Source organism: Myripristis murdjan, chromosome 11 (genome assembly GCF_902150065.1).
Source record: "Myripristis murdjan chromosome 11, fMyrMur1.1, whole genome shotgun sequence".
Classification (NCBI taxonomy): domain Eukaryota; kingdom Metazoa; phylum Chordata; class Actinopteri; order Holocentriformes; family Holocentridae; genus Myripristis; species Myripristis murdjan.
Window position 1 is genome coordinate 13,436,856 of NC_043990.1, and position 24,088 is coordinate 13,460,943.

At 45.1% G+C, this 24,088-nt stretch overlaps 1 protein-coding gene across 1 annotated transcript in view; it reads left to right on the plus strand.

Annotated features, from left to right (window-relative positions):
• The first annotated feature begins 852 nt into the window (after positions 1-852).
• ash1l (ash1 (absent, small, or homeotic)-like (Drosophila)) overlaps positions 853-24,088 on the plus strand; it is a 34,341-nt gene continuing 11,105 nt past the window's right edge. The window contains exons 1-14 of the mRNA XM_030063047.1: positions 853-1,000; positions 2,065-2,161; positions 5,997-6,819; positions 7,754-12,200; positions 16,434-17,106; positions 17,281-17,454; positions 17,639-17,733; positions 18,107-18,180; positions 18,346-18,391; positions 18,658-18,766; positions 19,918-20,124; positions 20,448-20,594; positions 23,304-23,412; positions 23,613-23,762. Of these exons, the coding sequence (XP_029918907.1) occupies positions 6,214-6,819; positions 7,754-12,200; positions 16,434-17,106; positions 17,281-17,454; positions 17,639-17,733; positions 18,107-18,180; positions 18,346-18,391; positions 18,658-18,766; positions 19,918-20,124; positions 20,448-20,594; positions 23,304-23,412; positions 23,613-23,762 (6,837 nt within the window). The 5' untranslated portion in view covers positions 853-1,000; positions 2,065-2,161; positions 5,997-6,213. The remainder of the gene's footprint in view (positions 1,001-2,064; positions 2,162-5,996; positions 6,820-7,753; positions 12,201-16,433; positions 17,107-17,280; positions 17,455-17,638; positions 17,734-18,106; positions 18,181-18,345; positions 18,392-18,657; positions 18,767-19,917; positions 20,125-20,447; positions 20,595-23,303; positions 23,413-23,612; positions 23,763-24,088) is intronic.

A 24,088-nucleotide genomic window follows, 5' to 3' on the forward strand; every position in this document is an offset into this window, starting at 1 on the left:
TGGTGCAATAGAATAACACAGAATAACAATATAAGGTAAAACAGTAGTGGGGCAATAGAACAGAAAAGAAAACAGTAGTGAGGGGGATATTAAAAATAAAAAATCAGTAGAATAATATTAGCAATGAAAAGTGGTCGAGGAATAGGCTAGAATAAATCAGAATGAAAGAGATTATTGGAGTAGCATAGATCAGTATTAAACAGAAAAACAGAAATGAATAAATTATTGATATAAGTCGAACAGAATTGGGAAACAGTGGTCGAGGAATAGACTAGAGGAACGCAACATATCAGAATAGTGGAACAGAACAGCATTCAATTAATTATTGATAATTGATTCCGCCTCGTTGCCCTCCCATATGTATTCTCCACATATATGTTGTCAGTGGCCCCGTCCCTCGGTCGGTGGTCCAGACTTGTCGCTGTTGAGGGCAAACGGTGCCAGGCTGACAGTTGACTGTTGCATACCAGCACACACACACACACACACACACACACACAGAGAGAGAGAGAGAGAGAGAGAGAGAGAGAGAGAGAGAGAGAGAGAGAGAGAGAGAGAGAGAGAGAGAGAGAGAGAGAGAGAGAGAGAGAGAGAGAGAGAGAGAGAGAGAGAGAGACTCTAGCTCTGCGTGTGTGGGAACGGGAAATAGTAAAATAATGAAACACTGAGATTTTTGTCTCACACACACAGAGAGAGAGAGAGGGTGACCAGTGACCGCAGGGACCGCGCTCGACCGACATCTGCCCTCCTCTCTCCTGCTCGACTCTCCTCCCTCCTCCCTCCCTCCCTCCCTCCTCCTCCTCCTCGGTCCGTCCTCCTCCCTCCCTCCCTCCTCTGTGGGACTGAGAATGCCCGTGTTGTACTGACAGTAACGATACGGGCTGAGCAGACATGGAGGCCCGATTAACGAGAGGCCCATCTTGACACATCCAGGCTCAGCTAACGGCGTATCGGAGGAGGATTTCGGACCTTCTCGGAGATATCACGGATCCTATTTACTGTAAGGGAACGCGGATTTTAGGGCCGAGGGAGAAGAAATAGAGGGAGATCCATTTCGGGTCTCTGTTGATTCAACGCAGCCGCCATTTTGTTGACAGTTGGTGTTTTTTTTAATAACGTACACAGCGCTGCATCTATTATGTTATACCACCGAAATACGAATCGCCGCGTGTTTGTGCGTGTAATTTAGTCGTTTTTGATGGTGTGTTTGTCTTTGAAACATCGTGGGGGGAAGGTGTTTCTGGGTTTAGCTGACTTGCTAGTGCATCGTTAGCCGTCGTAGCTGAGATGTAGTAACACGAGTGCGTACGAGAATGTAACGGAGATGTAAGGCACCTCACTCGTCTTGTGTTTTTCTGTCATTTTCGCCACATTTTCCGAAAAGCCACACGCTTGTGCCATTGATTTGCACCATACACACAGTGTGGCTTGTGTTGAATGAAATTGGCGTAAATTGTCCTCCACCAGGCTGCCTGATAGATGGCTAGTTAGCCGCTGCCAGTGCCATTGATACAATGTAGCACAGCCTGTCTATTATTTGACGCTTGGTAGCTACTAGCTTGTTAACAAAATAAACACAGACCTTTTCTCATTGCGTGGGTTATAAAAAGGAACAAGTAGCGACGCTATCCCCCTTTTTCTCAGTGGTCTTGACATTTTTTGTATCCCCGTTATTTTGGAAAACATTTGCGCGAATGAATTGCACGTTGCAGGTCTACTCACATCATTGAAACTTATTTACATGCTGGCAAGGTTAACAGCCAAATTTTAGTTGGCAGCTCTGTTTTGTGTAGTGTTATGAGGTGGTATTAAACGTTCAGGGTCATTACTGTGATATAACACATGTGGTGAAAACAGTAGCCTACAAAGACATTTGTTATGGGATTTCTAGCTTGAGGACGTGGAGCATGATAGCCACTCCGGGTAGTCATTCCAGATTTGGGGCTGTATTATACTCCTAGCTGTACAGTATATCAGAGTTAAAAAAAAAAAAAAAAAAAAAAAAACAAGACCAACAACTAATCTGTGTGACATTTTTCATGTTTTGGTTTTTTGGCAAATCAGCGCTTGGAACATAAAATGTGTGGCCACCATGTTGATACGCACGAAGGGAGGACACAGAGCCAAATAATGTGAACACCGTTTCTGAACAATTTCAGAGGTGAGTGAACTAACTAGATTCCGACACATCTTGACTTGATCTGCTGATTTTATTGTGGTAGCCTCACTGAATCACTGATGCGATCAACACCAGTCTAATGCATGCAGGAGCAGGATTTTTTTTTTTTTTTTTTTTTTAATTATTTTGTGATTGCACGCATAGCACCGGATCAGCCTCTCGCCTCTCCTCAGCCATCGCAAGGGCATGCCTTTGAGCCCCAATTTGCTTTTGTGGCAGAGCATGTAGGCTTATAATGAGCGCTATCAAACTATGGTGACTGTGCACTAAGTGAATATGATTACTCAGAATAAAAAATCAGAGTAATCGTGAAGTAACTGCAGACGCACGAGTTGCCCATCTGGAGTCAAGTGTGTGTTGACTAGTAATAAAACCGAAAGCACATTACGTTGCCTGGCTGTAAACTGCCGTTAAATAAACAATGTGTTGCATAACTGTAGAGCAAACATAAACAATCAAATGCAATCAAAATTATACTCCTATGACCCGTTCTGTTGTAATTAGCGACCAGACATAGGAAATAAGCAAGCTAGTTAGGACAAGGCATGAACTTCTGTGGCCTCATACAGGCGATGAGTGGGTGGCGCTGGATTTACTGACTGACACCTGTCATTCCGGTTCTGTTTATTTCATCCTCGCCTTGCTGCAAGTTTAGCTTTGATGTTAATGCTTTATCACCGCCCCTACCGTTTAAGGCAGTTCATGGCGGCTATTGTTATCCGCTGATGGACTGTACAAACTGAATAGTAGTGAAGGAATTTGGGTCCCCCCTGAGAAAGGCTCTGTGCTAATACCGATGGAGAATCAGCTATGGAAATGACATGGAGCTGTGCAGCCAGACGCCAGCCCTCATGTGAATGATGTTGGGGGTGGGTTGGATACTATTCCTCTGGCCAAAGGGAAATCAGCAGTTATGAACAACGTGTGCAAAAGTGAGGAAGGAGTGAAAGGAGGGAGGGAGAGTAAGGGGAGGAGAGAAATGGGAGGGGGCGCGGGAAGTTGTTTACTACGTTCTTAACTGCTCCACCGTTTTCTTTGCTCCTTGTCTTCTTAGTTATCTAGACTTTTTTTTCTGAACATGTTTAATCATTACTGGCAGTTGGTTTCATGTTATATGCCCTTGTTGCAACTTAAACCTCTGGTTATTACTCCAGACAGTAAAACTGAAAGACAGATTGACAGACATGATAGATATATGTCTTGAAAACCGGTAGTTTTAACTGCAGTATGACTGTAAAAGGTGAAATGACTGTAATGTGTCCTACATCCTTTCTGAGTAACTCAATGCAATGCATGGAAAGGAGATGCTCTAGTGTCGGGGCTAATCAAGGTTTTTGAACTCTTGCTCACAAAACGGAAAGAGGCTCAGCTTAGCATCAGATCCTTTACAGGATAGAAAGAAGTGCCAGTAAATAATTCGACTCAGCTTGTTAGTCCTGAGAGGTGAGAGGAGTGTTTTGACTCCCCAAGAGGCTTTGCTCCACTCTCGTGTCAGTCTCTTACACAGCCAGGTACTACAGCGGCTTATTTTTGGCCAAGCTGCTGTCAGAGTAGTGGAAGCAGCTAGTATCACTGCGTTCAGCTAGTATAAAAGAATGAGGAGAACATTTGTCACTCTGCAAGAGAAGGACATAGGGAACTGAGTAGGGGGGTGGCGGGTGAAATGTGTTTTCGATTAAAGTAGGAACACAGTGACTTTGGTTTGTCTGCTGTTACTACTGCTTTCCAAGTTTGTGAAATAGAGGAGGAAGAGGACAGAAAAGCCTAAAGAAAAGGGTGAAAACACAGAGATTGATGGAGTGTTGTAGAAAAGAGGGAGGTGTGATGTGAGTGTGGTATGTGTAGCAAGGGGGAGTCTGGAGTTTTGAGGCGAAATGGAGTGAGTAATTGAAGTAAACACAGAGAAGAGGGCGTGGGCAACTACAGGCCAGACTCCAAGAATCGGGCTGCATTTTACTGTGTGGTTCAATTAAAAAAAGCAGCTTCCTCCATTGCTACTACTGTCTCCCACAATTGTAATCCAAAACAAGCATGTTTCCAAGTAGAGCTGAACAATATATTGTTTCAGCATCGACATCACAATGTGTGCATGTGCAATAGTCACACTCCAGGATGCACAGTGATAAGCAATACAGATGAACAAACACATCATGCTACAACGTTTTTGCTGTTTGATACGAACAGCGGCACCTTGTCGCAGTGCTGGTTAAAAGTTAAAAAGTTAATGTCAAGGTTTGTTCCCTGCCCTAGTGTATGAAATACTCATCACACAACACACACACAAAACTTGCAGAATCCACATCTATCTGCACATCTTGCCAGCATATCGAAAAATCAGTTTGTTCCTTGAGTTTGAAAGTTTTACCATCCTTAGCCATGCTGGGAGTCCTGTTAATCTTCCACCACGCAGATTAAACAATTGAACATCATGAGAAATACTAGATTACATGTAACTAACGCAACTGTGACACTGAAAACAATTTGTAAAGTTTATTAAGAAACTTATGTTGTTTTTCAAAATACCTCTCCACCTGTTCTCTCTCCACTTGTCCATGCCGGTGTCAGAGTTGCATATGTGATACCTAAGTGGAGGAGTCCAAGCTGATTTACAGAGGGGTGGCAGAGGGCTGAACCAAGAGGGGCAGGAGTAGGAGGGGGATTTTTTTTTGTTTTGTTAGAGGAGGATAGACGTTTTAAAATACCCAAATGATGAAAATTCGGATTGTTAATTCTGCGTGTTAATTGCCTAATTAATATGTTTACCTGAATAACACACTGCATATATCTGGTGAAACTTCCTTTATTTTTCCATATTGCAATATTTATTAGGATATCCTAATTTCAGGTTTTTCCAATATTGTGCAGCCCTGGTTGTAAGGCTCTGTATATAGCAGATGTCATCTTTTTCGCCAGGAAGCTTTACAGATTTGATGACTTGTATGACTTTCCCAAGGCTCCATTAAGTGGCTCCTTTAGTGCTCTTCACTAATGTAGGGCACACAGAAACCGCCGGCACGTTGACGCTCTATCACTTACTCTCAGTTGCTGCTGTGGACGGCTGGGAAAGGCGGCCGGATCCTCTGTCTAGTCCCAGAGGGCTCAATGTGCTGAGGTCACAGTTCTGAATTGCCTCCAAATGACTTCACCCAGAGAAAGCACCTGCTTGGGGGCGAATCCGCATTAAATCACTCAGTGGCCTTGGGGAGCTGCAGACGACTTCATTGAATTGGGCTGTCCTCTAAGGAGCACAATTAAGAAACATGCTGCTCTTTGCTGATGCTGTACTAGCCTATACTGGGAGCGGTTAGCCACTTTTACAGAGACACATTTTCACTCATCTAATGAGGGAAGCTCAGGGATTGCTCATTTGGCAGATTATCCCATAATACCTTGGAAGAATGTTGTGGCGGTGTGGATTTAGCCATTGACTTTGGACCTCGTATTCTTTGTACATCTCAGGTGGACAGTTCTGATTTTTTTTTAAAAGCAAGGGTTACATTTCTCGGGTAGTACAACCTTGCCTGTGTAAATGGGTCACAGATTGTTATAGGCTGTGAGGACGAACACCTCGTAAAAAGTCACCCAGACAGGATGAAGGACAGCCTCTAACCAAATAGATGATAAAAACCGTTGGCCCTCCTCCTGTTCCCTTCCCTCTCTCATTATGAGACATTTTATCTTTTTATGTTGTGATCTGTAGTGCACTGTCTAAACTGTCATTGCTTGGTTGATGATCTGTGTTGTGATGACTAATGTGAAAATCTCTGGCTTTGTTTTTTTCCTTCCCCCCTCTCTCTACCTGTGTGTACTTTCACAGCTGAAGGACGGAGAAAGAGGGCTGGACAGCCAAGGAAGGGAGAGCAGCCATCACAAAACAAGGATTGCTTCACATTCACCATTATCCCCCTCCCCCCTTTTCCCCCCTCATCCCTATCCCGTCTCCTTCTGGACCACTGCCTTTCTCCTAACAAAAACTCTACCTGGTATCCTAAGCATCCCCTCCCTAGTCATCCCACACACCCCCTAAATCTCTGATGGATCAGAAGATTCAGGGGGGAACTGCAACTCCACCCCCTCTTCCCACAGGTGCTCCTACAGGGGAGCGAGACAAGGAGGGAGGGGGTGGAAAGAAAGAAGAAGAGGAGGAGAAGAAGAAGAGGGAAAGAGAGAAGGAGGGAGCTCCTACAGTCTCCGCTGTTACAGCAGGAGGAGGAGGAGGTGGGCCTGGAGGTGCAGGTGGTGACCAGTCCCACTTCTCCATCAAAGAGAGCAGCCTGTCTGAGGGCAATGTCAAACTCAAGATTGGCCTTCAAGCAAAGCGGATGAAAAAGCCCCCTAAGATCTTGGAGAACTATGTGTGTCGACCAGCCTTCAGGGCCACTGTGAGGCACACAGGGCGTGGAGGCGGTGCAAGAGGAAACCGTGCAGGGGTGACAGGTGATGGGCCGAGCAGTCAGAACCAGAGTCCTCCACATGGCAGAGAGAGAGAGAAGAGTCCCTGTGTCAACAACAGACCAGCCCCACCATCTTCATCAACCACCTCTGCTGCAGCTCCTACACCACCTCCTCCTGCTCCTCCTCCTGCTAGCACTACCACCCCGTCACCCTCCTCAGTGAATGGGAGTGCTCCAGCTAAAAGGGTAAGCAGTAAAAACATGTAGGGTTGATACATTTCGATTGAGAAAACATATTTCTGTTAAACACAGAAGCCAAGCCAAAGAGAACATTAGGAGTTGCACAAGAGGTGTCTGGCTGCACACGCTGCCAACAAAGAATATTCAGTGCTGTCTGCCAACATGTTCATGAATTGTGCCTTTATTTACTCGGGAACACTGTTATTTATGCTTCCATTTTAAGATATTATCAGTCAGTTGTTGGTAATGCAGTGCTCCACAACTTGGTTACCCTAGTAATCACCATGTTATTGCACAGATAAAGAGCATAAATTGCTCTTTTGATTTCTTTGTGTTCTGTGCTGGCCTGTCTCTATCCATCATGGACCGCCCCCTCCCATCTCCCTGTGTCTGTGTCGTCTGTCTTCTGTTTCTGCCCAGCCATGTCCCCCCCTCCCTCCTCTGCATGACCCCTCTCTCTAGCTCTCCCTTGCTGTCCCCAGTCTGACCCTGATAAGTGTTATTGAGTTGAGAGGAGCTTTCCCCCAGGCACGCCTGGGAAGCAGCAGTGGACAGAAAATCTTATCAATGAACTGCAATTTGCACAGGGATAAAGAAAACGCTTGTTAGATTGGCCTCTATGTCCCAAACCCATTGCTGATTGATAGGTTGTGCTTTGAGCTGGCCATATTTTGGGCCAGATGTTATTTTTAACCAAAGCTGCTCATGATTTTGCAACACTTTTCTCTGTAGATATCAGTTGACAGCTTTAGCACATGACTTGGAAAATGATGTAAAATATTTAAGAAAAAAAAAGCTTGATCTGTGTACATTTCTTAAGTGTTCAAATGAGCAAAGCTTTTAGTAACAGAATATATTCATGATAATATTCCATTTACCTACAGCATATCATGGTCATTGTCCTCACTAAGGGTTTCCATATTGTTTTCTTCTTTTGCAGGGGCCACCAAAGATGGCATGCAAGTCAGACACAAAGCCAGACACAAAAACAGCCACTACCACGTCTGAGAGACCCCTGAATCTTCACCGCCCTTCACCAGACAGCAAAACGCACCCTTCTGGGAAGAAGACACCCACTCCTCAAACCAACCCACGGACATCTTCACCCACTCCACCAGTACCCGCATCAAAAGAACCCACTTTTGAAGGGGTTAAACCTCCTCAGTACACCTACAGCACTGAAAGTCAAAGAGACAAGGATAGGGGTGTTCAAAGTTGGGGAGCGCCCACAGTCACTGAGAAACTAGCTCAACTCATAGCAACCTGTCCACCATCAAAGACCCCTAAACCGGCCAAACCCACAAAAATGGCCCCTTCCCCTACCCTCCCCAGCTCAGGCTTCATGGCTCCCACCGCCAAGCAACGAGACAGGGCTATGGCCAATAGGAACACATATTCAAGAGTTGTTCACCTTGCTCCGCCTCCTCCCGTGTCGCGACCACCTGGCCGACCCTATGGTTCTCGGAACAAAGACAGTGTTACGGACAAGTTGTCTAACCTAACACCACCAAGGAAAGAGGACACAGATGGGACTGGGAAGTCAAGTAGTAGCAGCAGCAGCAACAACAGCATCAACATTAACAGTAGCAACAACAGCAGTCGCAGCAACAGCCCTGCACTCACCTATGGCAACAGCCGCCTGACGACCATGTCGAAGGACAGCAGCAATGACAACAGCAACAACAACAATGCTAAGCCACAGTCACGTCTCACTCATTGCCCGCCCCACACCACATCTTCACCCTCTCGTCTAATTTCATCCTCCTCTTCTTCCACCACCTCAGTGGAGCAGAGGACAGGGAGTACAGTGAGTCATCCGGGCTCCCCTGCTCCTTCCCAAGGACACCATGCACGAGAGAGCCCTGCTCTGGCAGAGGAGAGCAGTGTGAGTGAGAGGGAGCAGGACAGGGATAACCCCAGAGACTTAACCAAGTGCCCTCCTCCATCAGGAACAGGAAAGCCAGAGGGGAAGGACAAGGGGACTGGTAATCAGTCACTCCGAGTAGAGAGGGGGAAGAGCTCTAGCCCAAGTAAACGCAGTCCAAACCGGGACAGTAGTCGGCCTGGTCGGACCAGTAGCCCCCCTGAGACTGTGAGACAAAGGGCACCTTCACCGCCAGAGCCTGCTGGCCGAGAAAGCTCACCGATGCCTCTTAGAGACCATTCTCCTGATTCATGCCCTGACTCTCCCCCAGAGCAGGACAGCAAACCTCTAAAAAAACGCAGGGGTAGGAAACCCCGTTGGACCCGTGTTGTGAACAAAAACCAAACTCAAAGAGCAGGCCAGGGCAGTCCCTTTGACCCGAGCAAAACCGCCATGCCTTTATCTTCAAGCCTGGATACACCTCCGCCGGTAAAAAGGCCTGTAGGCAGGCCTCCTAACCCAAATAAGGTCAGACCAAATCCAGTGCCACAAAATCCTGTGTCACAACTCTTTCCTCCCCAGCCTAAGAAAAGGGGGAGGCCGAAGTCTAAAATGCCAAGGCTGGATGCACCTAGCCGTGGGCGCCCTCCTAACAAACTGCCCCCCTCCAAGGTCTTCTCATCATTACTGAAGTCCAAAGAGGAACAAGATCCCCCTGTTCTTCACCCAGAGGTGGACCTGAACCCCCCCAAACCGATGCCTAGAAAACGGGGACGTCCTAAGCGCCTTCCCCCTACCTTACCACAGGAGGGTCAGCCTCCCACGCTGGCTCCAGAGGCAGGGGATGCAGGAGACAAACGGTTCCGCAGCAAAGGAAACGGGCAGCTCATCATGAAAACCATCATAGGCAAGATCAATAAGATGAAAAGTGTGAAGCGTAAACGCATTCTCAGTCAAATCCTGTTGGGCCCAAGAACAGAGGATGCCCCTAGAGGCACCCCCAGTGCAGTGGTTGGCTCTGTGGAAGCTGCAACACAGTCATTATCCTCCCTGGCTGCTTCCTTCGGGGGTAAACTGGGGCCACAAATCAATGTAAGCAAAAAGGGCACAATATACATGGGGAAGAGGAGAGGCCGAAAACCAAAAGCAGTCACCAGCTCCACTTCCAAAGCTCCAACACCACCCCCAGAACCCTTCTTGTCCCCTAACACCACTTCTCCTCTTCATCACCACCAATCCCAATCTCAACAACACCAGCTTTCCTCTTCAGAGGTCTTCCCCTCCCCCTCCCTCTCTCAGTCCAGTGGTGGCCACAGTCCCATCAGTGACGGCAGTTTTGTGGAGCCAGGTTCAGTGCACTTTGGAGGCCACTATCACTCTCACCCCCATCATAGCCATCACTCATTTCCCTTCCCTCCCCCAACCTTTTCAGTTCCAAATCCTCGCACCCAAGGGCTGGGCTCCTCGTCATCCTCTGTGGCTACAGCAGCTTCCCAGAAGAAGTCATCTTGCCGTGGCTATCATCACCATCACCATCATTACAGGCAGCACTACCACTACCATAAGCTCTCTCCTCCCCGGCCACTACATCCCACCTCCCCTGCCCCCCTTAGTGAGCTAAAAGAAGCCACACCTTCACCAGTGAGTGAGTCACATAGTGAGGAGACTGTGCCCAGTGACAGCGGTATAGGAACAGACAACAACAGCACCTCTGATCGTGGAGAGAAGGCTGGAGGAGCAGGCGGTTTGGGCGGAATGGGGATGCCACCGGGGATGGGCAGTGGTTTATTAATGCCAGGGGTAATGGGCTCAACAATAGGGCCAGGGATGGGACTTAATTCCAGAGGCAGGCGGCGGCATTCGTCCTCTGTACTTATGGAACATCCCTCTCCCTCTCCGTCACCTCTTGGGGCAAGGTCCTCGCCTGACCCCCGAAGGCCTCACCCAGCAGCTCCCACCTCCTCTCTCATGGGACACAAAGAGAAACATAAGCACAAGTGCAAGCGCAGGAGCCATGGCTGCCCTGGCTATGACAAGCTAAAGAGACAGAAGCGGAAACGCAAGAAGAAGTATCTGCAGCTGCGTTCCCGGCGGCAGGACCCAGATTTTCTGGCTGAGCTGGACGAGATTGTGGTGAGGCTTAGTGAAATTCGGATAGCACACCGTACCACAGGGCACCGGCTGGGCAGTGGGATAGGCATGGCAACGGGAGCAGGCAGGGTACCAGGAGCAGGGAGCAGGGCCAGTGGAGGCATAGGAGGCACAGGTGGACCTCCACCACATCATTATTTACCCAGGGACCTCCTGCCTACAATCTTCAGGATTAACTTTAGTGGCTACTACTCCCCTCATCCTGCATACCCCTGTGACCCATTGCACTATGTCCGTAAACCAGACATGAAGAAGAAACGGGGACGGCCTGCCAAACTGAGAGAGTCCATGTCTGAGGTTCCCTTTGTACCTGGGCTTGGATTCCCGCTCTCCAGTGGTGGGTTTTATCATCCCTCCTATGGCGTTCCCTACTCCTCTGGGCCCCTTGGTTTGGGCTACTACAGAGGCTATCCTCCAGCCAGTGCTCTGTACCCCCACCCACACCATCAGTCACCCCACACAGCCCCATCCCACCACACTCACCACTCACCATCATTCCCCCCTCCCCCTCCTCCATCTTATATGCACCACCACCACCCCTCTCATCTCCTGCTGAACCCCTCCAAATTTCACAAGAAAAAACATAAGCTGCTAAGGCAAGATTACCTGGGAGGAGGCAGGTCTCCTGTCCTCTACCCACCCATGTCCTCTGACCTCTCCTTCAACTGGCATCACAAACACAAACACAGACACAAACACAGAGAGCGCTGCACTGAGGAGGATGGGGAGGAAGCCGGAAGAGGAGGAGCAGCGAGCCGGACTGGTGCAGGGATTTCTGATAGTGGAGGCTCAGTGAGAGGAGAACGAGCTAGCAGTGTGGGGATGGCAGAGTCCTTACAGCGCTGCCGCTTTGGACGAGACTCCTCCAGTACCAGCGCCAGCAAGCAAGCAGCTGCTGCCTCAGCAAACTCCCCTTCCTCATCTTCATCTTCGTCTGCTGAGAGATACAAGCGCAAAGACAGTTCCATGTCTTGTCTGGGGCCCTCCCGGCTTACACTGGGCAGCAGCACAAAAGGCCACCACCCGGTAGAGTCCTGGTTCAGGATGGGCAGCGCTGAGGCAGACTATGCGAAGCTGTCCCGGAGTCAAGTGGCACCCAGCCAAGGACCGTTCTCAGATGGACGGACTGAAGACCCAGTAGGCTGCTCAGACAGTGAGGATGAGGAGCCACTCACACCCCTGGAGGATATAGAGCCTGGAACCCAGGATTCTCCAAACCATACAAATCTGTTTGCCTCTGCTCTAACCCGCAATACCTTGAGGGCTGGTCGGGGCAGAAAGGCTGGGGGAGCCACGGAGAGTTCCAGCTTTTCCCGTATGGACCGGACACTGAGGAAGGACCGCTCAACGTCAGCAGAGAGGAGAGAGACTGGTGAGTCATCCACACAAGGATATTACAAAGGAACTGTATAAATACGGCAGCTACAGCAGAGCATCCATTGATAAACTAATATAAAGTGCATAGTTCATAAAAAAGTAAAATACAAATACCTGCATTTATAATAACCAGTATCAAGAGTATTAGGCAGCTGGAAGGCTATTTGCATTAATTTGTTCTTGGAGATTCCTTGCACAGCATTGAATCCCCTGTGATTTATGTAGTCCTATAAGCTTTGGAATTATATAGACTATTCTGCACAGAAAATCTTTCGACCCAAATTGAATTTGACATTGTTGAAGGTTATTGAAGTCAATTGTGCACCAAATTCATGTTCCAAAAATAGTTCTGTTTCTGTTGCCCCAAGAACTCTGTGGTTCAGTATGATTGGATGATGTCTGATGAGCTTTATGGCTTGGCACAACTGTGGTAGAACTGGCAGAGTGTGCAATCAGTTAGTGGCTACAGTGATTCCAGGGCTATATACTGTATTTGTGCAATAACCCTTTCAAAGGCTGCCATATGGCAGTCAGCACTCAATCCTTGCTTGATGTCTGTCCAGTGAAGCCTGTGTATCTCTTGAAAATCCTTCAGAGAACCCAGAAATGTTGTGGTGGTTTAGACCCTTTCCTTTGGAACCACGTGGGCTGTACCTTGGCTAACCATAGATGCTGTTAGAACAGTCTGTCTTACGTCTCTCGCCCTCTTAGCTGTCCCTCTGTCTGAGCAAAGGTTACTTAAGAGAACGGACTGCCCATATTCTTTAAAACGACTGGAAAGATGCAATGACATCCCCTGTGCGTACACTGTCTTTGACATTTGGTAGCCCTTAGTAGTGATTAAGGGCTTGCCAGGAAAAGCCCACATAATGTCTTAAACTAGCTCCACTGTGAGCATCAGTTTCACTGTTCAGCTGGTCACAGTGGATAATTTATTTCTTTGAGAGAGCTCTTTTTGTCACTCTGGGGTGAGTGTTTTGTTAACAGGCTATCATCATTTCCGTAAATCAGTCCACAGCAGTCCTGTTGCTCAGTATTAGAAATGTAAACAATAATTTGGTTTCCTGTTGGAAATTTAATACTCACAAGATGCAAACAAGTACTGAATACCAAATTTCCTTAAAAACATTATTCCCATGAAAAATTTGCATGTTAAAACTATGCGAGATAAAGTGATATTCTGAATACAGAAGAGTGATATTAAGCAAGTAACTTTGCCGGGTGCCATCATTGATCAGTTGTGTCTGTCCATTCACATTTATTTCACTTTATTTTCAATGACAGCTGTCCATTGTCAAGATAGAACTGATGCTTCGGTCTAGATATCCATCCATTTTGATAGACAGAAAGTTCAACCCTGTCCATTTTTTTGATTTTTCTTATGTGGCACCATCAGTTTCTGCCAGTTAGAGGCATTCATACTTTTGTTTTAAGACAACACAGTTCACACCTTCCCACGCTGTATGAAGATACAACGGAGAAAGCCTGGGATAATTTTGGGATGATAGTAGGTTTTCTGTTGTTAATCTGTCCCTTCTTTTTTCATTGACGTTTCCCCCAATGGACAGAAATTATCTATCAAAAAATCTGCTATTTTTCTGACAGATTAATGTGGCTCCATTTTCCTCCAGTTTGTTTACCAACCAATCATACAATGCAGAGAAATCAGTGCAGCCAGTCAAGCTGTTCCACATAGTCTAACATCAATGAAAGATGCAATTAAAAAAACACACTGGAAAAAAAATTATCAAATACTTTTTGTTTAGGTAAAGTCAGAGGTTGGTTACTGAATTACTCATTATTTACATCCCCATTCTGTACACATGGCAACTGGGCTCAGTTAATGTCACTCAGGCAAGACAGAGTGCTTCTGCAGCGATTTTGCTTCATCAGGGTGACTTCCACTGACTGAGATTGATGTGTATGTTTACAACTGTGCACACAGTGCAGCGCTGTGTTTGTGTGTGTTTGCATGTGAGTATTCTCTATGTGTGTGTCCGTGTGTGTGTGTGTGGGAGAGTAAGGAGGAGAGCTGTAGAGAAGGTCCCTGTTGAGGTGGTGTGGCGCAGCTTAGACCAAGCCTGAGTAATCCTGGATTAGAGATCAGGACATGGGGTCATCCAGCGGTCACAGACTGCACTGTGAAGGTACAGGAGGCTAAGGCACTGGTACACAAGACTGTGTGTGCATTGATTAAAGAGGAGAGATGCATTGGTTGAGAGAAGATGGATGTAGTGTGGTGTGAAGAGTGTAATGTAAGGTAATTGAGGGGCTGTAGGATGAGGTTCAACACAAAAGACTGGGTGTGAATGAGCGAAGAGGCAAGCGAATGGAAGAGTGAGGAGTATGATGCAGGAATAACTTAGAATCTTTTTAAGTGAAAAGATGATAAAGTAGAGGATGAGAAAGGCATAATGAATATGATGGAAGAGGGGGGAGTGAAGCATAGAGTCATCCAAAGTTGAAGGAGGGTAGGAGGAGTGCATGGCCAACGTTGCGGGATGTCACCTAAGACTAGGGTGATTAAGGGACGAGGAGAGAGGAGCAGAGATGAAAACGGAAGAAGGTTTGTGAGGTCAAACAAGGAGGTAGGAAGGGGTGGGTGAAAAAGCCAAGGATGAAAAAGGCATAAGAATAATGTTAATGATGAAAGAGATGAGAGAGTGGAAGAGAGATGGTGATGATCCACTGAACGTGATGAATTTGCCTGGCATCGCTTTTGCACAGTAAATGAGGTGACTGCGGGAATGTAAAATCTTGCTGCCAGTAAAATTAAACAAATACAGGGTTTGTGGCCTAATGATTGTTGAATGAAAGCCTTTGTGCAAAATGCAGGCAGAATATGTCTCGTGAGTGTGCCCGCAGTATATGTTTGGAGAAAGTATATGTAATATATGTAATAGGAAACATATATAATAGGAAAATATGACATTGCAATATTTAAACTGTTTTTAAAAAGACATATTTATAGCTGGGTTGCAGCCATGTAGACAGAGAAAAGAAAGAATTCACCAAATCTATTGGTTCTCACCTCGCTCATTTACAAAAAGATGACTTGAGTTCAACTTTTGCCCCCATGAATGCTCATGCCACGCTGCAATCTATCTCAGCATGCCCTAAACAGTGATTTGCTTGCGTCCTATAGAAAAGGAATGGAGGCAGAGCTGGCCGCTCAGTGAATTGTGCTCAGTAGATCATCACTGACAGTAAAAGGGATGGAAAGTGAAGACAAGTCTTTTAATGTAAAAGGAGGGGAAGTAGGAAGGGGAAAGTAAGTAAGGTAAGCGTGAAAGTGGTGTTCAAGAAAAAATGTGAATGAGGCAACAGGAGAAAATAGAAGAGATAGGTATGTGAATGTGGAGTTATACAGAAAGTCCTGTGAGGTCAAGTGAAGGGAGGGGAAGTTGAGAAAGTTAAGGATGAAAAAGGGCCTGCAAAAATAATGTGAATGGGGGAAACTGTGCAAACACTGAGAAAGTAATGGTGGAGACTTGTTAAGTTAAAGGATGGGATGAACATAAAGCCAAAGGGTGGTAACTTAACTGAAGATTAGTGGAAATGAGAGAGATCGTGAAAAAAAAAAAGGTCCGATGAGATGAAAGAGAAGAGAGAATGAGGGTTTTAGAGTGAGGGGAAATGAAAAACAAGGAAGAGATGGTGAATGGTGGAGAAAGGTCTTCTGTGTACCTTCAGCGACCATTGAATGCTTTTTTGAAAATACCATCTTATTGAGCATGGGAAGTTAAATAGCTTTTTGATGGGTTTAATGTGGTCTTTGATGCTGTTTTATGTAATTACTTCAAATTAGACTTGTGAAGCTATAAAGACGATGTGACTGTGGCCCTCAAGATGATTTGATGGCAGTTTCATTCATTCTGATTTATTTTTTAACAAAGCTACTCATGAGTAACTGTCAAGTGCAAGAATAATTTATTGTGGAGCTCAGCGGTTGATGTGAAAAGTAAAAAAAATAGTTGCATCCGATCTTACCAGATCTAGGTAAAACAATATCTGTAAATGATTTTAAGCATTTGTTTTGTTTGCCACATTGGAGTTAATAAGTAGTTAAGACAATGACAGGAAATTATTTGTAACTCAAATTAACATGCTCTTCCATGGTTAATAACTATCTGAACTATTGTTAATCCTACACAGAAAAACACCTTATGCACCTTATGGCTACATCTTAAGCATTATAATCTCATTCTCCCTGTATTTCTCTGATTAGGAGCATCAGGTGTTCAGACACGAGGTGGTGGCCTCTCAACCACTGAGGGTCCTGAGGGATCCCTCCATCACCGGCAGCAGCACCACCACCAAACTTCTCTGTTCCACTCCCATGGATCTGCCTCCGCCTCATGCCTTTCCCCCTCCCAGGACTGTTGCCTGGATGCCTCCTTGCCTCACCATTCCCATCGAGCGCAGCCTCCCAAACACAGCCTGCACCACGTCAACAAAATCCTGCGTGCCAAGAAGCTGCAGAGACAGGCTCGTACAGGAAACAACGTGGTGAAGAAGAGGGGCCCTGGACGCCCCAGGAAGCACCCGCTACCCTCCCCGCCACCCTCACCCCCGCCTGTGGTGGAGGTGACCCAGCCCAGGCACAGGGACAGAGGCGCAGATAGGGGTGGAGGGACAGGGGGACGGGGGTGGGAGGGAGACACTGTTACGGATGCCATTGAGTCGGTAGTCCAGGACCAGCGCAGGAAAGGCCAAAAGAGGAAGCGCTGGGATAGAGATGGGGATGAGGAAGAAGAAGATGAGGAAGAGGACGGGGAGGCAGAAGAGACTGAGGAACGATTGGTGGACAGAGAGGAGAACCTGGGGAACCTGGGGATGAGGCCCAGAGCTGGGGGTGGAAGAGGCTGGCTCACCCAGGACGAGCTCCAGCGCTTTCGCGGGTAAGCCAGTTTTCACCGTACGGTCCCATGTTAACCTTTAAGAGATCTGAAGTGTGGGCCACTGAAATGTATGTTTTGCAGCAGGTACTAATCTTAGAATTTAGCAGGGGTATATATAGGAACATTTATCAACCCCAGTCATCACTAGAAACCAAGTCATGTTTCTGTTTTTAGCTCAATGGAAGGCAAGCCAGATGGCCACTGCTCTCCGGAACGCCCGGGCACCGTCTCCAGGGAACAAGCTCCGCCCATGCCTATTCCCAGCCAGCGAGAGAAGAGAGCAGCCAGACCTCCAAAGAAGAAGTTCCAGAAGGCGGGGCTTTACTCTGATGTGTACAAGACTGAGGAGTGAGTCTAAAAGAAACCTTGAACAAAAACTCCTGCCTCAACCAGCAGCTGCACCATCATATTCAGGAACAATTTGCTGATGTTCACATTTATTTTAGATGCTAACATACTATACACAGTCTTTCTAGCCTGCTTATAATCTGCCCACACAGGCATTTTACTATTTTTATACTTTCTCTTGTAGCCCAAGGAGTCAGCTTCTGCAGCTGAAGAAAGAGAAGCTAGAATACATACCTGGGGAGCATGAGTACGGATTGTTTCCTGCCCCTATCCATGTTGGTAAGTCTTACACGGAATACGCTGTCAGTTTTTTAAGTCAGTGTTCTGACATCCAATAAATACAGTAATTTGGCTCAGGAGTTGTGGATTAAGGGTTTCTTGGTTTCTGTGGTTGTGGAAAATCTGGGAGTCACTGAATTTAAAACATTCGCTTTTTTTGACCTTGTAAAGTAATGGAAAATGATGCATAAGCAAACTTTTTTTTGCCTGAAATAGTGAAATGTTTTTGTCATGTCTTTTTATATATGATGAAATAGTCATTGAAGAGTAGTGAAATTTGATGAGCAGGATACCTTCTGCGACTTCTGCTTCCCATATTCCTTTAACAGTATTATTTCCTCATCCTGATTTTCCTCCTCCTCTCATTTTGCAGGGAAGTACCTGAGACAGAAGCGCATTGACTTCCAGTTGCCTTATGACATCTTGTGGCTGTGGAAACATGATCAGGTGATCAGTCATGTCCAGTACTTAAGTGTTTTTAGTGTTTTTCCACACTTAGATTAAAAGATCGAAGGTTAGTTTTAAAAGCAAGAGCTCCTATACCAGCCCACATAAACATTAGTCTCCCTCTGAAACAACTCTATGCTAACTGCACTGTTTTTTTTTCTTCAGCTTTACAAGAGGCCTGATGTCCCCCTGTATAAAAAGATCAGATCAAGTAAGTATTCAGCCTTGTTCCAGTGATGCAAATATCATAACATAGTTTCAGGGCCTGACTGATTTTTGTGGGTGCATTTCCCCTTTAATCTATGTAACACAGGACTATTTGTTACATCTATTATCTTTGAGCTGTGGCTTCAACCCTGCAATCTAAGACTTTAAGCATATTGCAACGACAAGCTGATTGTAAGTCGTAGCTGATGATAGTGTAAGTGTGAAACTGTAAGTGTGAAGTGTTAATCCCATCCTATCTACGTGTCACAGATGTCTATGTGGATGTGAAGCCTCTTTCCGGTTATGAAACAACGACGTGTAACTGCAGATCTCCTGAGGACCCCAGTGAAAAGGGCTGTCTTGATGACTGCCTGAACAGGTACAAGGAAATGAACACATAAAAATGTGGTGTTCGGCAGCCGTGCCATCGAAGAGAGTATGAATTCATTATATTTCAAGAGTCAGTGTTAAAATTGATCAAGATGGCATAGCATGTGTTTGTGTGGGTGATAAGTAAATAACAGAAATGGGAAGAATTAGTAGGAAATGTAGTGGTGTAGTAGTACACTGCAAAAACGCAAAATCTTACCAAGATTATTTGTCTTATTTCAAGTCAAAAATGTCTTATTTCTAGTAAAAATATCTAATTACATTTAAAATAAGACATGATCACCTCAGAAGTAAATTGTTTTTAGACAATTTTCACTTGTTTCAAGAGAAATTTCACTTGAAACAAGTGAAAATTTGCTTGTTTCATTGGCAAAATTTGCCAGTGGAAAAAGTGAAAATTCACTTGAAATAAGTGAAAATTAGCTAGAAACAAGAAACAAATTTTGCCAATGAAACAAGCAAATTTTCACTTGTTTCAAGCAAATTTTCCCTTGAAACAAGAGACAACTGTCTAAAAACAAGTTACTTCTGAGGTGATCATGTCTTATTTTAAGTGTAATGAGATATTTTGACTAGAAATAAGACTTTTTTGACTTGAAATAAGACAAATAATCTTGGTAAGATTTTGAGTTTTTGCAGTGTAGTAGTGTAAAATTTCAAAAAAGTTTGCTTGTTTAGGCAGCAGACTTCCACTTGAGGTCAAAGCTTGTAATCTTGGTGTTGACAAATGATCCAAACAGTCTGACACTTGAACCAGCAAGCACAGACTGTTTACATTATGTTATTGGACATGGTCAATTTAAATAACTTATCTCAGTTGTGTTTCATTTAAATCTTTTAGTTTCGTTACATTGACTGATATTGTGCAATATCAGATCATTGATAAGACTTACTCACAACCATCCTTATTAGTCACTGCACAGCCTGCTTTAGGCTACCACTTGTCAGTCCACACTAGTCTAGTCACAGGCCTATAAAGAATTACGCACTTCCACTGGCTAATTTCTCGCACTTTGGATAAAACGCCAAGCAGACAGTTTTTCTGTGTGGAATCAGAGCTCAGTCCGTATTTGTTCAGACTTTCCTGAAAGTGGATTGACAGATTCAATTTACATTTATTTAATTCCCCACTCACTGCAGGATGAGTTTTGCTGAGTGCTCTCCCAGCACTTGCCCTTGTGGGGATCAGTGTGACAACCAGCACATCCAGAGACATGAGTGGGTCCAGTGCCTGGAGCGATTCCGTGCTGAGGGCAAGGGCTGGGGCATCCGCACCAAGGAGCCCCTTCGCTCAGGACAGTTTATCATCGAGTACCTTGGAGAGGTGGTCAGCGAACAGGAGTTCAGGTGAGGGAGACCACCCTCACCAGTATGTTGCATAAGTAATGCAACCCACATAGAATTCACAAAAATATCTTGATGGTTGGCAGAGATATAAAAATTTTGGCATTTTTTTTTTATCTAGCTCTTTCTCTTCCTCCTCCTCTCTCAGTTCAGGACATCATTTATTTTTCTCATAGAAAATAATAAAAGACTGAAAGAGGAGGAAGAAAAATATAGGTTGTTCACCAAGGAGCCTTAAATAATATTTGACCTCTCTCTCTTGCTCTCCTTTTTCCTTTCCTTTTTCAATCTTTTTTCCCACTTCTGACCCTCCTACTATGTTTCAGGAACCGAATGATGGAACAGTACTTCTCCCACAGTGGCCACTACTGTCTGAACCTGGATAGCGGCATGGTGATTGACAGCTACCGGATGGGCAACGAGGCACGCTTCATCAACCACAGCTGCGAGCCCAACTGTGAGATGCAGAAGTGGTGGGTGTCATGGCAGCTTTGCCCCAGTTCATCCTGATGTCCTTGTGGTGCTTTGGATGCTCACCAAAGCCCAGATTTGACTAAGCCTTTTCAGACATGGGCATGAGCAGTTGCTACTAGCTGTTTTGGACAGACGAGGTCCAGGATAAATTGCATTTCCAAATGATTCTTTGTGTTTGATGCTGATGAGAAAGTAGGAATGCTGCTTTCTCTTGAACTCTACGTAGAGGTGAAAGGTTCTCTATGGGAAGCAGGACAGTCTGCACAGATCGGTAATTGTTAGTGTTTGTTATAACCAGTTGATAATCCTTGATGTGCGGTGTTTACATTCAGATAGTTTAGATATTATCAGCTAAGCTGTCTATTTGAAAGTGAACTAAAGAGGCAGAGGCAGTGATGGAACAAGTGGAGATGAGAATTTGTGGCTGGCTTGTAGTGAGGGGAGAGTGGGAGGAGCCCATGAGATGGAAAATACTACCACTTGATTATTCAGTGGTTGTCTCTAGTGGTAAATACAGTAGGATTTGGAAAACCAAATAACCTATACTTTAAATAGTTTAAATTATTTTGATACTGAGTAGTAATCAACTATTAGGTTAGCTATTTGATTAATTAAACTACCAGGTACCCTAATAAAGAGATATTTCACTATTGCTCTCTGTTTGCATATCTGAGGATGTCAGGTATTCCCTGGCTTTTTCCCTGGTTCTTAGGTGCTGTGTGGCTGTGCTGTTCAATCAGCACAGCTATAGGACACAGCAGAGATCACACAGAAGTTAACAGATGTGCATCCAGACAGATACAAGACTGCCGTGTGGATGAAGTGGGCTTTGTGCACATTAACTTTGTAAGATTGAATCAAAGTAGTACAGTAGAAAATAGTATAACTATGAATTAAAGGACCACAAAACAATCACAGTTGATGTTTAGCATAGAAATCATCATTCTGTCATGATATGATTCAGACATAAACAAGGCCAGACAAGCCACAAAATGACCTTGTACATCTGCTTATTTCTCTGTGGATATCGTGCAGCTCTGTCTTGGGTATCTTGTTTGGTAGCTCCTAACAGGGGCAGGTACAGCAGGTGCCCTTCATTGTAAATTAGAAACTAAACCCCCTGTCATGCGGTTGTGTGGTTGTAACCTGATTAGATCATTGTGGTCACTCTGCCAGAATTCAGAGAGATAAATGCCTTTAACCGCACTAAACAGTTGGCAGGTCTCCTGATCGGTTAAGGATTGTTCACTCAGTGGGGGTAAATAAACTGCAAATTAAGCACGCTTCCTTGCTGCCAACTGCCACAAGTAAAAACCTACCTGGTTTTTATTTAGTTGTGGTTTATCCGTATACAGTGAAATGCAACATGTGCCACCACCATTTAACCCCAGAGGATCTGAGTGGAGACAGCTAACAACCATAGAGACCCAAACGTCTCCTTGCTCCTGCTGCCCTCCAGCGTAGACCAGCCCATAATCTAGGGCACTGGTCTATGTTTGTGTGTATGTGCTTGAGTGTGTGTGTGTGCGTCCGTGCCTGTGTATGTAGTGTAGGGAGGCTGGGCTGAAATAAAAGACTCTACAAGGATGGAAGATTTTCAGCACAAAGCATGACGAGTCATCCATCTTGTCACAGAAGAGAGATTACATGTACTGGGGCCTTAGATACAGCTGTAGCGCCTGAAGACAATACGCTGAAACAGCTTTTTACCCCTATAGAAGGAATAAATTATCAAGAGGCTGGTGAATAGAGTTGTGTTCTCCATTCGGCAAAAAGCCGGAGTATCGCCTGGTTTGCAAAAGAGGAAAATAGGGGTTAGAACGTATTGAGTGGTTGCCAGATCGCACAAATGAAAACCAGGGCACTCGTTTTCTCTCTGTCCCAGTTATAAAATGTCTTAATTGTGGCATTATAATGTGGCATACCAACAAGAATATTTAAACACACATACATAATGTTGCTGGAAGGCCTGTGTTGACTTTTTCAATATAAAGAAGGGAAATGCAGAGGGAAATAGGTGTCCACCAGTAATTTTACTCTGTCACTCACTCATTCACCTTCATTCATTCATTCATTCATTGACTGAGTGTGTTCCGTTACCGTGGAAATGCTTCCTCCTCTCCTCCGTGATCTGGGATCTGATGTTTGCCCCTTTATCTTTCTATCCAGTTATTGTAGCAACCAAAAATAAGATGTTTCACCGTCTCCTTTGTAGCAGCTTCAGTGGAGGAAACATGAAACTATCCTTTCTCTTTTCCTCCACGCTCCCTATCACATACACAGTGCTCTGTCTAACTAAAATTTTAAGCCAACATCAGCAACAATAACAGACGAGACTGCCAGGCTTGATTTCTTGCAGGAATATCACAGGCAAATATTGATATGCCCTTAGATTATAGGCTAGGTGTTATGTGATCTGGTCACTGTGCAATAAAACAATATGCTCTGGCACAAGTTTGTGATGGGGCTACTTCATCTGTAATACACTCATAGTTTTATGATGATTAAAGTAAACACATTTCATAATCCGTTGACTTATCTTTCTCTGATTCACTTTCCTCCATTCCTTTCACTTCTCTCCTCCAAGTTACGCCCTGGTAGGAGAGAAGTGGTAGTAAGGGAAGATAAGAAACAAGCGGTAGTGAAGACAAACGGGACACACCCACCCTCTCTCACCTCCTTTGTGCTCTGTCACTTTCCTCCCGCAGGTCGGTGAATGGGGTGTACAGGATTGGTCTCTTTGCTCTCAAGGACATGAGCAGCGGCACTGAGCTCACCTATGACTACAACTTCCATTCCTTCAACACAGAAGAACAGGTGAGGCACCAACAAACATCTTTGACCTCCTCACGGGATCATGTATAGCTATATATTTTCAAGGAATAACATTTATTATTTTACCTTCATTTTGGATATGTGATCTTCAGAACGCTGACCACAGCAAGCCTATTTTGACCGTACTCTTAACTCCAACTTCTTCATAATTCTTTTTGTTCACGTTCTGTGTCGCTCTACAGCAAGTGTGTAAGTGCGGCTCGGAGAGCTGCCGGGGCATCATCGGAGGGAAGAGCCAGCGAGTCAATGGCCTGCCTGGAAAAGCAGGTGGTACTCGGCGGCTGGGTCGACTCAAGGAGAAGCGGAAGTCCAAACACCAGCTCAAAAAAAGAGTGAGTGAAAAAAAAAACCATTCAGATTATAGAAAACCTTGTTATCAGTTCACTTGAAATTTAGTTGGGCAACTCAAATAGTTTATGTAAGAGACAAAAGATTCTTAAAATTCAAAGTAGACTGAAGAAAATATACTTAAGAAACTGATCAAAAATACTGTTTTTAAACTGTTCTTTGTGTCCTTAGTGTTTTATTCAGAGGCTTTATTTTTTACTTGTGAACTGTGATAGTAATCTATTTGTAAAGCTTTTAATTGAATGAAAGCCACGTTTTCTGCCTAAGCTGCTGCCCTGTTGAAAAAAAGAAAAACCGAAAGGTTGTCCAA